The sequence below is a fragment of the Nelumbo nucifera genome, chromosome 3 (assembly GCF_055504915.1).
Source record: "Nelumbo nucifera cultivar China Antique chromosome 3, China Antique-T2T, whole genome shotgun sequence".
Classification (NCBI taxonomy): domain Eukaryota; kingdom Viridiplantae; phylum Streptophyta; class Magnoliopsida; order Proteales; family Nelumbonaceae; genus Nelumbo; species Nelumbo nucifera.
The window spans coordinates 109294179-109311595 of record NC_142651.1 but is presented as its reverse complement, the minus strand read 5'-3'; the positions used below and the strand labels follow the sequence as shown (position 1 = coordinate 109311595).

At 34.2% G+C, this 17417-nt stretch overlaps 1 protein-coding gene across 4 annotated transcripts; it reads left to right on the top strand.

The window, feature by feature from the left end:
* Positions 1-11228: 11228 nt before the first annotated feature.
* EMB2786 (COMPLEX 1 LYR-like protein) lies at positions 11229-15537 on the top strand. 4 transcript variants are annotated; one of them, XM_010272598.3, is made up of 6 exons: positions 11229-11376; positions 11753-11831; positions 11954-11998; positions 14580-14600; positions 14864-14961; positions 15187-15537. In XM_010272598.3, exons 2-6 carry the CDS (start codon positions 11778-11780, stop codon positions 15263-15265), a joined length of 297 nt encoding a protein of 98 aa, XP_010270900.1. In that variant the 5' UTR covers positions 11229-11376; positions 11753-11777; the 3' UTR covers positions 15266-15537. The 4 variants fall into 4 exon arrangements, with proteins under 4 accessions (XP_010270900.1, XP_010270901.1, XP_088755858.1 ...); XM_088899732.1 differs by lacking the exon at positions 11229-11376 and adding an exon at positions 11385-11464; XM_010272599.3 differs by lacking the exon at positions 14580-14600 and having other exon boundaries at positions 11234-11376.
* Positions 15538-17417: the final 1880 nt, after the last annotated feature.

The following is a 17417-nucleotide window of genomic DNA, read 5'->3' as shown; positions in this document are numbered from 1 at the left end:
TTTAGGTCCAAGCCTAACTTAGATCGGGCCAGGTCGGGCCGGCCCGTCAAGTTACCCAGCCCATGAACAGGTCTAATTCCAATTGAGATCTTGTATCAATGGATCCAACTAATAGTCACCTAGCAGATCCAGGTACACAAACAAGTACCTTCTAGTTCCACTAGTAGTGGCACATCCTAATGAACAATGTAAGGTTTTATTTAAAAATTTTCATATATATTTTGATTCTTGAAAGTAAAAGTATTGGATATAAATCTAATTAATAGAATTTATTGGTGAGAAAGAAACCTTAAATATAGGATATAATGAGGGAAATGGGAATTTATACTTTAAATATAAGACTTAAAGAGAGAGAATTGGATGAAGCAAAAAAGTAGTAATTGAAATTTTCGATGCTTGCAATGAACCAAATTCAAAACTAGGCATAACAATAAAGAAAATGAGGGATTAATATCATAAATGAAAGAGAACCGGATGAGGTAAAAAGTAGTATTTTCGATTATATATTTTCTTCCTTCATAATTAAAAAAAAAAGACCAAACTGAAAAAATAAATAATTTTAATAAAAACTCGTTCATACTTTTAATAGTGCAGGCATTATATATAATTGAATTAAATTATATTAAATTGCACACGACCAATCCATATTTTATCCAATTATAAATGAATCGAATTTAGATCATCCATAAAGAGACCATTGCAACCCTAGTATAGGAGACCTGGACCCGCCACCATTTTAGATGGTTGGCTTTGATTATAAACTTGTAATCAGGGCATGGTTTTCAAAACCAGACTAGACCAGATCGGATGGTTGGACTGGAAAATTGGGAACTAGTCAGGTGACCGTTTTTTCTCAAAACTGAAATTTTTGCCAAAAACGTTGATTTGATCAGCAAACTGCTGACCTGGGTGGTTGAACCATTCAAACCATTCAACAGTTTTGACCATTTTTTATTTTTAAATTTTTTTTGTTAAAATAGGCCGTCTGTTCGATTTGAACGATCAAACAGTTCAATTTATGACTGTTTTTAAAATTAGCAAGATTTTATCACAGGGATGAACTTAGAACCGAAACTGACCCAAACCGACCCGACCCAACCCAACTCAGGTAACCCAACCAGGTTGGGCCGGTTGAAAAAACCATAATAAACCGACCCAACCCGACCCGTAAACAACCTTAATTTTGGCATACGCGCAGTTGCTTTTATGCACCAATCCGGTGTGAACCTGTGGTCATGTTAACTCCCCTCAATCTCAATCTCATGTGATAATGGTTTGATATAGGATGGGATGGGTCATGGGTGGGACCGTTTTATTGTTGAATGTTGGCTGTTGAGTTGATCGACGAATAATGGCTTTAAATTAAGTCATCAAGAACAAAAGCCGAGAATGGTTCCATGACGTGCAGATAAGGTATCTGATCTGCCCAATTAAGGAGGGTAGGGGCCGGTACCTATTGGGTACGGTAGAAATTGCCATTCCTATAAATTTTGAGTCGAATTTAGATTTAATTTATAATTATTTTATTATGTTTAAAAACAAAAAATAATAAAAAATATTTTAATTTATAATATATAATAAATATATAAATATTAAATATTAAATTTATCAATTATAAATTTTATATAAATATATCATATAAAATTATAATTTCTTATTGGCTTCGGATATCAAATTTTCCAAATTGGTAGGATAGAGGTGAGCAAAAAAACTGAAAAACTAATCCGATAGAACCAAAAAATTGATTAATCAGATCGACCGGTTCAGTTTCAATCAACCAATATAAAAAATCAACAGTTAACCGAATCAACCGGTATACATATATTTCTATATATATTATATATATATTTATAATTTTTTATTATATATTATAAAAAATAAAAAATAAAAACTAAAAAATCGACACACCAAACCGATAATTAACCGAAACCGATCAACCGATTGATTTCAATTCGCTTTCGATTACCAATTTTCCAAAAATCAATAGTATCGGTTTTACCCACGGTTAAAGTAGGGCGCGCTCATCAACGAGATCGCCGTTTAAAGGCAACAGTCTGACGCATGCTGGGTGACGGCAGACTTATCTAATCACAATGAATTTACAACTATACCACCAAAAAGCAGGTAATGAAACATGGGTTGTGCTGGGACCTTGGGAGGGATTATAGTTGTGGACCTTGTGGTCATTTTAGTGCAGGAGTTCGTCCAGTGGAACGATAAATTGCCCCATCTATTCCTTCTTTTGTACTACAGAAAAGAAATTGCGACTCTTGCTCACCCCTTTTTTTCTTTTCATCTGTGTTCTGTCGTGATAAGAAAGTTAATATGGAACGAGAAAAGAGAAAGAGCCAAGTTATCGAAGAAGACGATGCTGATGAAGAGGAGAAGATGGAGAAATTTTTTGATTTGATTAGAAGCTTTCGGAGCGTTCGTGATCAGTTGCGACAAAAAGTGAACGGATCCAAGAAGGAAAAGGATAGAGAGAAATCCAAAGAAGAAGAATCGGTCTGGACTCCGTCGTTCCAATGGGAAGATTTCGCGGAGGATTTCCAATTGAAGAGCCCTTTGTCAGTGTTTCAGGGGCCCTCTTCCAGCTGCGAAGAACAGAGTAATAAACCAAAAGATAAAAAAGCTGACGACGACGACGACTTAGATCTCAAGCTCTCCTTATGATCTAGCTAGCTACCATTTCTCAAGCTCTCCTTATGTTCTAGCTAGCTACCATTTCTTCTTCGTTTAATTTCTTATGTCCTTTCTGGAGTACTCATCATATCTGGCCATGGAGAATTGCTGGTTTCATTTGCTATATGTATGACTTCCCTTTTTTCTAGTGCATTTAAATTAAAAGCATGGAAGTAAAAGAAGAACGATCCTATCTCCATTTCCTTTGTCTTTTCACCTAGAAGGTTTACTTGCAAGGGTGAACGGACTGAGAATTTTGCCTTACGATGGATGTAATTACTAATTAATGTGAGTTTGTATGATCACAGAGATCACAGAAATACAATGTTTAGTAAACAATGGAATAGCATTAGCATAAGAATTTCATCATCATCTCCTCTCCTATTCTTCATGGATATATTTTTGGATTTTAATCTCATAAGAGATTAAATCTAATAGTTTAATTGGTCAATTACATGAGAAATTGTATCTGCACACCTAATTGAAAAATTAGTTTTTCTCTTACAAAGTTTAGTTTTGAACTTGCCCCACATGGGAAAATTATAAAATTTTTTAGTATTTTAACATGAGCTGATTTTACATTTTTTAAAAATAGCAGAGGAGAGTATGAGGGTTTGATACTGTGCAATACGCACGTAGGGCAATAAAACACTATAGAAGCACACTTTTCTCATCATTAACTCTTAACTATTTTTTTAAACAGTTGTATCTTAAAAACGGATTTACCTGTAACCCAACAATAAACTCAGTAAAACTGAGTGGGGACAAATAACATTCTAAAAATAATGTTTTACACGTCTCAAAGCTTCTTTTTCAAAATTATAATAACCCCATTTTCCTATATATATCGAACAAATGAAGGCTGGCATTAATAATAGACCAAGCGTGGAAAGGAGATCCAAAGTCCCAAAAATAAGCAGCACTAAGTACTAAGTAGGGAGGGCAATGGCCTAAGTTTTTTTCATTTTTTTCTTTTCTAGGTATCACATAAGATAATGGGGTAAGGGGCCTAATATGTCCTTTTTCCTCTTTTACGGCACGCATTCTACATTCATATCCTTAACTTTAAAATTTCATCCGGGTAAGTAGTAGTCATATATGATTGCTTTTGTGTAATAATTTCAAATAAATAAATTACTATTTTATTAAAAGACATGGAAGCCACGAGAAATTAATTTCTTTTAATTAGTTTACCCTAGTTTTTAATAGGACTTGCACTTAGGCCTTGCTCCTTTACCAGAGGAAATTCAACAAATTTTTTTTGTGTTTTTTATCTGTAAATTAAATGTGGGACTCAAAGTGAAATAACTTTATTCCTCAGATAAATTTAAGTGGCGTTTGATAAATCTGAAATCTGAAAAGTTAAAAAGATATAAAAAGTGTCTAAAATTTGAAAAGAAATAGTTGTTTTTTGATTTTTTAGAGGCTATGAACAAAGAAGGTTGTTTGTGTTAGATCAAACGTTCAGTATTTGAAATTCACTAATTTTACTATTTTACCCTTAAATTAGACTATTTGATTGCAGTGACAAGAGAGAGAGAGAAGGTCGGAACTCATCGTCGCTAGTTCGCCAGAGGAGTCACATGCTGTCATTGCGTCAAGTGGAGAAGATAAACGGTGAGAGGGAGAAACGCAAGCAACATTTTCAAGGGCATTTTGGACTTTCAGGCAGGTCTGAAACGCATTTGAATGCTTGTTTCAGATCTGAAAATAATTTTCAGACCTAAATTCAGATGCACTTCCAAATACCTCTGACGTTTGAAAAGCAACATTTTCAAACTTCAATGGTCTGAAAAGTGTTATCAAACGGCACCTTAATGACACAAAAACACTTATTAATTAAACAAATGCTGAAAACAAAAAAAAAAGTACAAGAATAAAAATGAAAAAAAAATACTTATAAGAAAAAAGTACAATCAAATGCACTTACCTAGATAAACATTACTTGAAAAATACTTATGATGAGTTTGGTTTGAAGGAAAAAGTAGGTAAACCTTTACAAATCTTATATAGATTTTCCTATATTTCTTTTCCTTTCCCTACTTTTTCCTTCAAAGTGAAAAATCTCATCCTACAAAAAGAAACCATATGCAATATTTTAAAAAGGAACAATGGCACTAACAATTTGAGCCATTACTCCATGTTGGTCCCAACTATGTATGTCTTGGGTATTGGGAGGTGAGGACACAGTCCTAACGTTTGGAATCAGCTAAGCAATTGATGACTGGGTAGACTTGGGGCACTATTATTGGTTAAACGACCCCTAACATATAGCCATCAAGTTTAACTAATATGGACTCACACCTAGGACTTGAACTAAACTTTCTACCATGAATAAAATAAAAGGTGTCAAATAACCTTTCCAGGTTAAAAGAATCTTGAGACATCATTCAGGGTTCTTCTCTACACAACTATACACTTGGTTGCAGCTTGGGTTAGGTGAGTCCAGATCTCTTATAGGCAAAACTCTGTTTACATTTGCCTCCGGTTAGATAATGGAAAGGAACATCTCTTATACATATATGTTAAATTTATAGGGAGATATTTCTAATATGCGACTAAATTTTAGGGGTGTAAACGGATCGAATGTGAATTGGATCAGGCAATATCCGAATTCGAATCCGATTATATATTCAATTCGATTCGATTCGAATTTGATTAATTAATTATTTTAGATAATTAATAAATATATAAATTAAATATTTATTGATATAAAGTATATAAATATATAACTTAATTATTATACATAAATCATATAAAATATTTTATATATTATATATAAGAACTAAAAAATCGGTCGAATTCAGATATTTATTGAATCGAATCAAGTTACATCTGAATTTGATTGACTAGATATTTGAATTATCCGAATTTGATTTAATTATGTTGAATATTGAATTTGAAATTGGATTTTCAAATACCGTGACACCCTACTAAATTTCCATGCATTCAAAGTGTCTACAAAGTTTTAATTTGTAAAAAATCCTAATATGGGTCGGGTTGAATTTGGTAGTTGCTAAATTTTCACCGAGTCCTAAACCCTAACCCAATCCTGATGTATTGTTGTTCATTTTAAGCACTATCAAATTGGTTGAGAATGTAGCGGGATCCGATCCGATTACAATTCTAATAGATGTCCTGTCCTTCAGGTCAAGAATTTTCATGTAACGTAAAGAATAAATGTCTAGATGCGACAGAACAAGCACTAATGTACCGGATTTCAACAAAATTCTGAGCATAAGTATGTTTTGGAAGAAAAATAGAAAATAGCATCAAGATGGGTGACTTTGGGAAGTTTTTGTGTACAATCCCTCCTTTGTATTTATTGACATAATATTCGAAAAGAAAAGAAAAAACAAAAAGAATCAAAGTTTTCAAAAGAAATCGAGGAAAAAAGGCTAAAGCTACTGAACTAGTACATGGGTGTTGGGGCCTATAGGCCATCTCTTGCCACCTTTTTCCATGCTTGAGCATCAAAACGTACCAATGGATGGGTCAAACCGCTAGACCAATATTAAATCTATTTGTACTGAGGTTCAAGGTTCCTAGTTCCTACACTTTGAATGGACGTCGGAGAAAAAAAGCATTTACAAGTAGAAAAATAAAGTAGTCTTATAATGAAAAGAATAGTCCTACAAGGCCACAATTAAAACCCAAATTACATTTTTCAAAGTAGTAGCTCATTGTAATACTTTGAACTGATCTCATCTTGCTTCTAATTTGATCCTTGTAACAAACGCCAGGTGGCAAACTCGAGGGCTTGGATTATAGGAATCCTAGTTCCCGAGGACGAGAGTGCGACTCAAGACGCCCTGCCGAAGAAAATTCACCGGTGATCACCCTCATGCACGACGCAAAGTCGCAAAGTTTTCAAACTTTTTTTTTTTTATTCTTTTGGTAAACCATAAACGTCTCCAAACTAACTAACAAAAGGAAATTTTCCGATTAGTATCCTGTACTTTGGGTTTAGTGTTACTTTTGTCTTTGAATTTTAAAATGTGATAATTCAGTACTTGCTGTTAACTAGCTATTAACCAGTTATTAAGTGACATTTGAAAAAGACACAAATATTCTTTGAGAGTCATTTAATTTTTTTATCAATAAGATAAAAAATTAACAGTCTCAAATCTTTGTCTCTTTTATTCAAGAAAGTTGGGGTCACCAAAATGTCCACTCAAATATAACCCCAACATTTTTGAATGGAAAAGGCAAAGATTTAAGACGGTTAATTTTTTGTCAATGTTTAGATGGTTGATAAAGAAAATTAAATAACACTTGAAGGGCATTTGTATCTTTTTCAAATGCCATATAACAACTGATTAACAGCTAGTTAGATTGTCATGTTTTAAAAGTTTGGATATTGAATTATCACATTTTAAAGCATGGTTTTTAAAACCTGACCAGACCGAACGATTGGACCAAAAAAATCAGGAACCAATCAGGTGACTGATTCCGATTTTCCCCAAAACCGGATTTTTGCCAAAAAATTCATTGATTTAATCAGCAAACTGTTGACTTAAGCAGTTGGACCATTCAATAATTTTGACCATTTTTTTTTAAATTTATTTTTTTGTCAGAACAGATGTCAACTCGAAAATCGGACCCCTAATCAATTCATTGTCTAATTGGATTTCAAAAACCTTATTTTAAAGTTTGGAAACCAAATTGGCATTAGCCCAGATTACAGGTACTAATCGAAAATTTTCCCAAAAAGAAAAGGCTACGCCATCATATCACCACGTTTCTCATAATTGATGATGAACTGTTAATAATAATACACTACGCAGACTCCGGAACGCAACACAATGATGCAAAGACGGAAACACATCATATCACCACTCTGGCACCTCGGCTCCAGGTCGTGCGACTCTAAAACCATGTCTAACAGATCCGTACTCCGAGGCAGCACACCTGACTGGTCTGGGTCTAACAGATGGCAATCACACCATAACGGCCACCTGCCACTGCCATCCCAGTTGTGGCAAAGACGGCCCTGACAGAGGGGACAGTGGCGGTTATGTCTGCCCCCCCCCCCCCCCCCCCCCGCACAGGGGCGGTTGTACCTGACTTGGCATAAATTTGGGAGTAAGTGTACTAGGTGGCTATAAAAGGCCTTCCCCTCCCAGAGAAAGAAGTATGTGATATTTGTGCTTTCTGGTCTTGAAATCCCTTATTTTCTTGCCTTCTCAAGAATATTAACTTGAGCTTCGAAGTGTTCTTACCGGGTTCCTCCCCAGAAATCTCTAGTTTCTTCCTTGTTTCAGGCACCTCCGACTCTATCAGAGGCAAGGTTACCGGCAGCTAAGACCGACCGGATTGTGCATCATCAAATATATTCATATTAATTAATAAACAGTTAAATATGGTTAATATTTAATCCAACCCATATTCAATGTAAATAGTATTATTACCAAAAGTTAATAAATACAGTTAATAAATTACCAAAAATTAGTAAATATTGTTATTAATTAACTCATCATGACTTTTTAAAGTATTTTGGGTAAATACCATTAGATTCATGTTAAATAACAACATTTTATAGAAATTTAAAACTCTTTAACTAATTTCTATAAAATTGAGAATTATGTTTAACAATTATCAAAAAGTATAAAATTTTAGTTATTGCTATTATTATAGTTAATAATCGAATGCAAATAGAAGAATAAAATATTATAATGTTGGAAAATGAAATTATTAATTAATTTATATTGGAAAATAAAATATAAATTAGTGCAACTTTGTTAGTAAACTACCTAATAAAAATAAATATTTAATAACAATTTAAAATATTTTTCAATAAATCTCCATAATTACACAAATGTAATAAAATTTTCAAAAAAAAAAAATTCATAGAACTATATTTTCATAAAATAACATTTTGGAAATTAAAAGATATAAAATTTGTGAATGTTTATTCAAAATGTATTTGTAATATTTTGGAAAGTTTAGGAAATTTTATTACATTTGATAGATTTTGGAAAACTATTGAAAAATTATGTATTTTCATTATAAATTATTGAAAATTATTAAAGATAAATGAGCATGGGAAAGGGAAAACTGTAATTTGAACCAATAATTACACAAATTATTAAGATAAATTAGTATAATATTGGAAAAAGGAAATTATTGATTAGTTTATATTAGAAAATATAAGATAAATTAGTATAATTTTGTAAGTAAACCATTTAAAAGGAAATAAATTATTTAATAGCAATTTAAAAATAAATTTGAATAATTTTTCAAAATTACACAAATGTAATAAATTTTCCAAAATTTTCATAAAATCAAATCTTTGAAAATTAAAGATAACTTATTATACTTTTAGAAATTTACCATGTGGTTGATACTCGGTATATCCTTTTGATCATTTTTGTCATCAAATTGAATGTTGGGTTGACAGGGAGTGGGTGTCTTGCCTTGAACCTGCCCAACACTAGGGACAGGGCGAGGAGAATTCGAGGAATCCCTGTCCTTGATGAGGAGTGGTTGTCTTGCCCTGAACCCACCTGACACTTGGGATAGGGCAGAGATGGAGTAGAGTGTCTTGACTACGGGGCAGGGATAGGGATGGAGTGCCCTGCCCCGTTTCCATTCCTATATAATTGTTAATTATTAGTGAAATTAATAAAAATGTTAGCTTTTGTAATTACTTTTTTATTTAAAGTCAATCAAAATTTCATTTAAAAACAATGAAAATAAAGATAGTTATTAAAATTTCTACAAATGATTAATAAAATTAAACTTATTAAAAAATATTTGTTCATATTAATTAATAATAATTATTTTTTGTAAATCAACACTAAATAAAAAATACAATTATTAAAATTTTAAATATTTACAATAACTTTGAATACTTTTAGTTAATTAACAACAAATTTTGATTATTAATTTATCAATTAATTAATAGTAAATAAAATTATTCAATCTTTCAGATATTCCCATGCATCGCACGGGTCCCCACTAGTTAATCATATTAAGGGTGCGATAGAGTGCAAAAGTGTCGATATATATATATATATATATAGTTCATGCATCATGGAGCATTACCTATATTCGTGCGGGTGCATGCCTTAATTTGTGCAGGTTTTTGCACTTTACATATTTGCATTTGTACTCCTTCCAATCTGAGCCTTAAGTGTGAAGGCTAAAGGTGGGCCATTTTGGACTGATCCTAAGTCCTAAATTTGATATATGGCACAAAGAGGAAAAAGAAATCCATCTTGGTTTCATCCTTTGAACAAGGTGGGGCAGAGCTAGAGGCTAAAAGAGCTTGGCCCCCTTATGTTCTAAAGTTTCTCAGAATCCCCACTTATATTATTAAGATAAGCATATAGAACTCTCCCCCACTAAAAAAAAAAGAAAACTGGCTCCACCAAATTCAAGTTGGTGCCCCATATAGCACGCCCCATATGCATATCTCAGTGTGCATTGGAAACATTTCTTGTATTTATCAATGGGAGTTCTTGGGATGTGCTGTGGGGCGCCCATGCAAATTGTGCTCCACCTTACTAATCAGGGATGGCAATTTTTACCCTACTTGGAGGATGAGTTTTGGGGCGGGGATGGGTTTTGGGATTCTACAACTCATACAAGTATAGGTAGGGTACGGTATTAGGCTAAACTCAACCCTCCCTGACTATATATATACATACATATATATATATATATATACATACATATATATATATATACATACATATATATATATATACATACATATATATATATATACATACATATATATATATATATATATATATATATATATATATATATTGTTGGCAAGCATATAAACATTATGTATTAGGTGTTAAATTTAATAACATTTTGAATTTTATATGAAGGATAATTAATAGCTTATGTATTTTTTACATGTCTTAATCAAACAATTAGAATTTGTGTTATTTTACTTATTTATTGCTTATATATAACAAAATATAATAGGAAATTAGATCCAGGTTCTAAACCTTACCCGCCTTACCCTTGAATTCAGGGAGGGTTTTGCATTTTGATCCAGGTTCTAGAGCAACAGCAATGTTTCCTGTTTGGTACCAATGCTTTAGGAAACGGTTTCAGCACTGGTACCTATTATCCAGTGCCATGTCATGTCCCTATTGGCAGCAACGAGCTGCAGCTCCAGGAAACATCAAATTCGGCGTTGCTCCAATCCATGCTTTCCCGATTTCCAAGGCATGGCTTGGAGTATCGTTTTTTATGAAAAAACAGTTCCAAACAAACAAGCATTTCCTGAAGCACCATTTTTTTCGATATGGTACTGATGCATTGCCATTTTCTGGAGCAAAGACATCAATGCCAAACAGACGCTAAGTTTACCTTGCTAGCAATTCTGGAAATACGGGTTTATGGTCTTTTCCGAACCGCCACCACCGTGAATGATGAATCAGAATTACCATACATTTGAGTTCGAAAAAATATTCCATTTACACGGTGATGCCGTGCTGGTAGCTCCCTAATGACCATGGGCCGCATGACCACTTCCTACTTGGGTCGGGTTGGAAATCTGTTTAAGATTTCAATGGGCCCGAATCAATTGGGCAGCCTGACTTGCAGCATACTCCCAAAGCCCATCTTAGGTTTTCGTTTCTCATTTGGTTTGAAGCGTGTCATTGTTTAGTGAAGGCCGAAGGGGAGACGCGAAGACTGAAGCGGAGCTAGGGTTGATTGAACGAACATGTAATTTAATCGTCCTTGAAATCCTGTTCTTTTTACTGACTATATTTCTTGAAAATTTAAATTCTCGGGTCAAATTTAAAATGTGATGGTAATTTTTGTTCATTTCTAATCATCATGTTTATTTCCAATCCCTACTCGTATTTTACATACATCTCTTGTTCGATTTAATGTCTTTAGTACATAAACTTGCTGATTCAGAAGCTTTTTTGTATTTTTGTAGCTTATGAAATGGAATTATTTCATTTCTGCTTGGATTTGAATGCCTAATTGGGTTTGATACTTTTTGATTCAGTGCTGGATTGCATATTCTTTTCTCTTTCTTCTTCTTTTCTTGATGTTTAGGAGTTAATTTGGGAACTACATGTTTGTTTCTCAGAAACGATTTGAAGGAAAAAGAAAGCATGCCTTCCCTCCAAACAGCTTTACCTCCCGAACTCGCCAACAATGTGATAAGAGTTAGTACAACACCCTCTCTTCCAATCTTTCTATAAGAAAAAGATGTCCTCTGTTGAGAATCTTTGGCATGTCCTAATTTTATTTTAAGACCTGGATTTTTTTTTTCTTTTTTCTTTTGTAGCTCTACCGTGAATGCCTCAGAAGAGCTCGCTTCATTGGTCATCGGGTATGCGTCTCTAATTTTCTTGAATTGTGAAATTGATATGCATCTTTTTGTTGAAATTTCAACCTTAGCACAATCCAAGCACGTAGGGTTTCACATTTCGGAGCTACATTTAATGTTTTTAATTGAACTTTACTTTTAAGGCGTACAGCAAAATTTTAATACCTAATCAAATTAGATTTAGTTGGATCAACAAAGCAACAGCGTTTTTGTCTCCACTTTTATTTTTGAGAAATATATTAGAAGTAAATCATCTCCATTTTTTTTTATATTTTGAATATTGATCTTGCAATAATGGGACTGATATTTTGTTTTGTTTTTTTTTTTTTTTCCTAAGGCTCAGTTTGGAAAGAGGGCAAATACAAATATGTACAGTGCAAAGCATTGTATTTTGTATTTACAAACCTGTATTTGCACTGTATATATTTGTATTTGTTAAAATGCAATCTATGAAAGTGAAACTGCAATACGTATGTGAACAAAAAGGAAAATATGCTGCTAATTGCTAAATAACCTCACAACATCACAGGCTGGTCCAACTGCATTGATGGTCTCAACCTTGTGATTCAGTCTGTTCCTCTTCTTTATCTAGATCTAAGTGAAAATTTGAGGCCATGCTTCAAAGAAAATGGAGACTGTTTCTAACAAAATAAAGGGATTATAATTTGATTGATTTAAGATTCTTTTTTCCTTTTGTGGCTGACTATGTTTGATTAGGTTTCTTAGTTTTCCTGGAGAGTTCAGTTCTTGTAACAGTTATTTCTTCAGTGCTTATTAGGATAAGCACGAGTGTTTGGTGGAAAAGCGCTTCTTTCAAATGAGGTAGTATAGGTATTTTGGAAATTACATGGCCAGCCAAGACAGGGCAGAGATGCCAATAAGTGCAAGTGCTTTTTCAAAAAGCGCTTTGAAAAAAGGCCAAAATTTTGAGCTTATTCAAAATGGGCTTATTTCTTGAAAAACCACTTATTCAGGCATATTTCCCAAACATATATAAGTTCTTATTGGTGTGGTCCCATCTTAAAATAAACGCTTTTTCCAATAAATGCTTAAAAATATGCATTCCTAAAGTGGGGCTTAACTTTCAAGGGTTGTTAACCAGACTGTTAAGAAATTATTGCCTTTACATCAACTTCTTTAGGTGGCAAACCTTTCCGACAATTGTTCAGATGGAAAAATAAAAATCTAAGAAGCTCTTAACTTTTAATGTATTATTTGGTGGGATTTATTTCTTTTGAGATGCCAAATGTGAATTTTCAGGTGGCCCCCTGATCTGTTAATGCTGTAGCAGATTTACCTGCTAGAGGAGTTGGAAGGCCTGCTTTATCATGGGGAGTTGGGATCTCCTGACAACAAAATGCATTCCAACACCCTACCAACTCAATCTGACACCACACATCTCACTATAAAACTAGGGCCCACCATAAAGTGGGACATATCATGTATGAGATGTATGGTGTCAGATGATGTTGGTAGGGAGTTCGAACATGTTTTGTTGGCAGGTAATCCGGACTCTATCATGGGAGAGCCCAAGCCTAGGGTTGTTATAACAACAAAACTGAACCTGTTTTTTTTTTTAATGTACTTTTTGGACAGCTTATGACTGTTATTTTCTTTTGTACATGTACTAGGGATGATCATGAACCAGGTTGGGCTGGATTTTCATAGGGTTATAAGAGCATTTTCAACTGCTTGGGTCCAGCCTGGCCTGCACCATGCCTAGGCCTGGTTCTAGGCGGGCTGGGCCAGGTGTTTGGGTTTGCCCAAATATTTAAATCTGAGTTTATATTCATTATCACAAAAAATTATATTATAATATTTTATTTTATCAGTTGTAAAAAATAATAATAATATACTCGGCTGTGGTTTTCAGGCCTAAGGTTTTAAAAGATATGGGGTTCCACTTTTACTGTTTCTAGCCATGCATAAAAAGGAAATTTTGTCTAGCTATCTAACAAGAAGCACATGCAAGTTATTGGATTACAGTTTCAAGTGATTCTCTTGTCTTCTGTTATATAGCATACTACTACCACTGTCCTTGGGTTGAAAGTAATTAATTGGAGAGGGTTGCAGTGCAGCCCTGAACTTTGCCAATTTGATCTCCCCTCTGCAAAACTTCACATCAACAGAAAAGAAATTCATTAATCCAGAGGGTGTGTCATCATACATGATGGATTACAAGATGGAAGCATGATATATTACCCATATAGAAGAGAACAACAGATTTTCAGTTTACTTGAAGAAGCTGGAAACAAGTATGGGTGGTGGTAACGCTCAAAACTGAGGTAAGGAGAGTGGCTTAGTGGTGTTTAATATTTTATCAAATGAAGTATTTAGAGTGTATCTATTTGTACAATGGGCGTTGCATGGGTTTTGGGTGTGAGCACGAGGCGAGGTCATGGAAATTGTTGAACCAAAACATCTGACTCTTGCCCTAGGTATACATGTCTGTAAATACAAAGTTTTCCATTTCTTGCATTTCTTTTCCATTTAATAAGCAAACTGCAAATCTTAAAAGAGTGAAACCTAAAGTAGTGTTCTTTGGATGACTTAATCTGGATTGCTATGTCTCAACTGGCACCAGTCTTCTACTCAACTTTGGCAGGTACTGGTTTCAAGATCCTCTTGTCCTAGTTGTATCCTAGAATTCAAGTTAAGTAATTTTTTACCATTTTATATAGGTTAACTCTTCTTACCCCGAATATCTGATCTGGTTGTTACTGCATTGAGAAACTTGCTCTTCTCTCTATTTGTTTCACTTTTTCTACTGAGCATAGATTTCATGAGCTTACTTTCTATTGGGGTTTCATTTCAGTTTGTATATTGAAGTGCTAGGTTAACCTTATTTTCTTTGTCTTAAATCTGCAGCAACATAATACAGAGCTTGTTGTTGATATGGTAAGGCAGCAGTTCAAAAAACACATGCATGAGACAGATCCAGAGAAGATTCAGAAATTAAAGGATGAGTGAGTTCCTAATCACTTATATTCCTTGTTTCTATTGACCAATGTTTGGGGGGTGGATTGAAAGAAAGTTGACAGTCAAACTAACACCTCTCCTACTTTTGCCGTCTCCCCGGAAGATTAAATCCTGCATTAGCTCACGCTTCCGTTCATTATTTTATTTCTTGTATCAAATTAGGAAACAGGGTTAAATAATTTTCACCTTACTGTGGCCTTCTGTGTATGCAGTGCTGCCAGGGGACTTATAAATCATATTCTGTATGAATCTGAGAAGATGTCTGGTCGCAAATTTAGCAGTAGCTCTTGAGATGTTTGTTCAGAAGGGCTAATGATCTTGCATAGTCACTGATGTATGTGGTTCACTTTTAGCTGCCCCCTCCCCCCTATAGTGATAAATTCAGAGATTGGAGTGTGCACGAGGATATATTCTCTCATTAGTCGCAAAATGTAGAGGTTTGTGGGTTTTAAGTATCTAGTTGATGTCGTTGCTGTTTATTTGAAACCACTAGCTCATTGTCAATAGGCATTTATTCTGAAATACTGTTTGATAAATTGTTTATTAAACAAACGTTTCTTCCATTTGTGTGAGAGCCAATCATTGGGGGAAGCTCCATTTTAATGTTTCTCCCCATTTCAAGGTGTTTTGTGGTGCCTAGTTGTCAAACAACATCAAAAAATTTATCAGCCACTTTTTTCATTTTTCAAGATAAATCCCATACAAAACGTTTATTAAATAAGTGATTACAGTACCAAACAGATTCTTAGTCTAGTGCTGATGACTCATTAGCTGACTGGCTGAGATGGTCAGTGTCTCTCCCAACATGGAGGCATCGGATCAAATAAACCCACGTGAGTGCATGCCTTCTTTGGTAAGATCAGTGGATTTCACGTGCACCCTGCTGACCCTAATCCCTATCCATTAATCCCCTTGTAATCTGTAACATGTAAAAGAAAGTATCTGGTCTAATGGAGAATAGTATCGATTGTTTAGGAACTCTTGATATGTTAAATTTTCGTACCAAGAGTCCATATTTTTTAAGCTGATCGAGAGTCAATACTTTGAACCTTGCAACCATATATTCGAGTGGATGACATTCAAGGTTTAGGGTTCATTTGGTTTGCAGGAATAGGTCTGATCTGGAATCGGAATTAAAATGGGTCATTCTGCCATTTCAGCCATTTGGTTGGATAAAGAAGTGGGATTCTGACTCACACTTCTGGCGGAATGGCATTCTTCCATTTGTGAAATGGCCATTCCAGCCTCCCCCATTTGGGAATGAGAATTTTATTTCATGTGGCCAAAAAAGAAATAGAAAATAAATGACAATTGACTTAAAAATCACCAAATCTTATTTCTTTTTATTCGACACCAACCCTCTAAAGTCATGCATATCTTATGGAACTTGATTTTTATTCCTGTATGAATTTAACAGGCAGTAGAACAGGTGATTTGGGTTTCAATTCTAATTCTGATCACAAATTAAAGTATTAAACGGACCCTTAAGATTGTGTTTGGTTTGAAGGAAAAAGTATGGAAAGGCAAGGAAACCTATACAAGGTTTGTAAAAATTTTCCTACATTTCCCTTCCTTTCCTTACCTTTTCCTTCAAACCAAACATAGCCTTAAAGTATCGATATGGGTCAATACTATTCTACAATTATATTCCTCTAATCAACTCTTGAGCCACAATTTTTATGTTATAAACACTAATATTTGAAATAGAATCAACGATCGGTAACCTTTAAAATGTTGTAAACGTGGATAGGGCTATGCTGTCAATAGGAGTTGGGATCTCCTCTCAACATGGCTCCAAAATGATCTGTCCGCACATCTCACCAAAGGACTGTGATTCACGATGCATGAGATGTGCAAACACCGAATATGTTGGAATCTATTGGGACGGTTTTTTGTTAGGAGGAGATCCGAACTCTGTCAATAGGTCAGTCTACCTAATAGAATCTATAATGTTAATTCTGGTTGGGAGCAGTTCTTGCTGTTATCAACATATATACAGTTTAATCTTTTTTAGTTTTATTAAAGTTCAATTATCAAGGTGCTAAGTTTATTAAAGTCGAATTATCAAGGTGAAGTCGTAAATTGTTGGTACTTAGGTGCTAAGTTTAATCGGTTTTAATGGCGTCAGACCCAATTGTCCCAATTAATCATACATGTGGGCTGGCCCATGTGCATGTATATCCATATCTTAGCACTAACCACTATTGTAGGCATATTTCATATTTGTTTTTGTCAAGTTTTCATACAACAGGTTCACGGTCATGGCCAACACTTCTTTTCTTTCATTTCATTCAAATAATCCAAATTTAGTCTGTGATTGATTTTGATGTTAGCTACTATTTCAGATACCCACTGACCCACACAGAATTTCAAAAGCAAGGACAGAGATACTTTGTGGAGAATGTTTTCCACTGAGATAACAACAGGTCAATCGTGTGAAAAC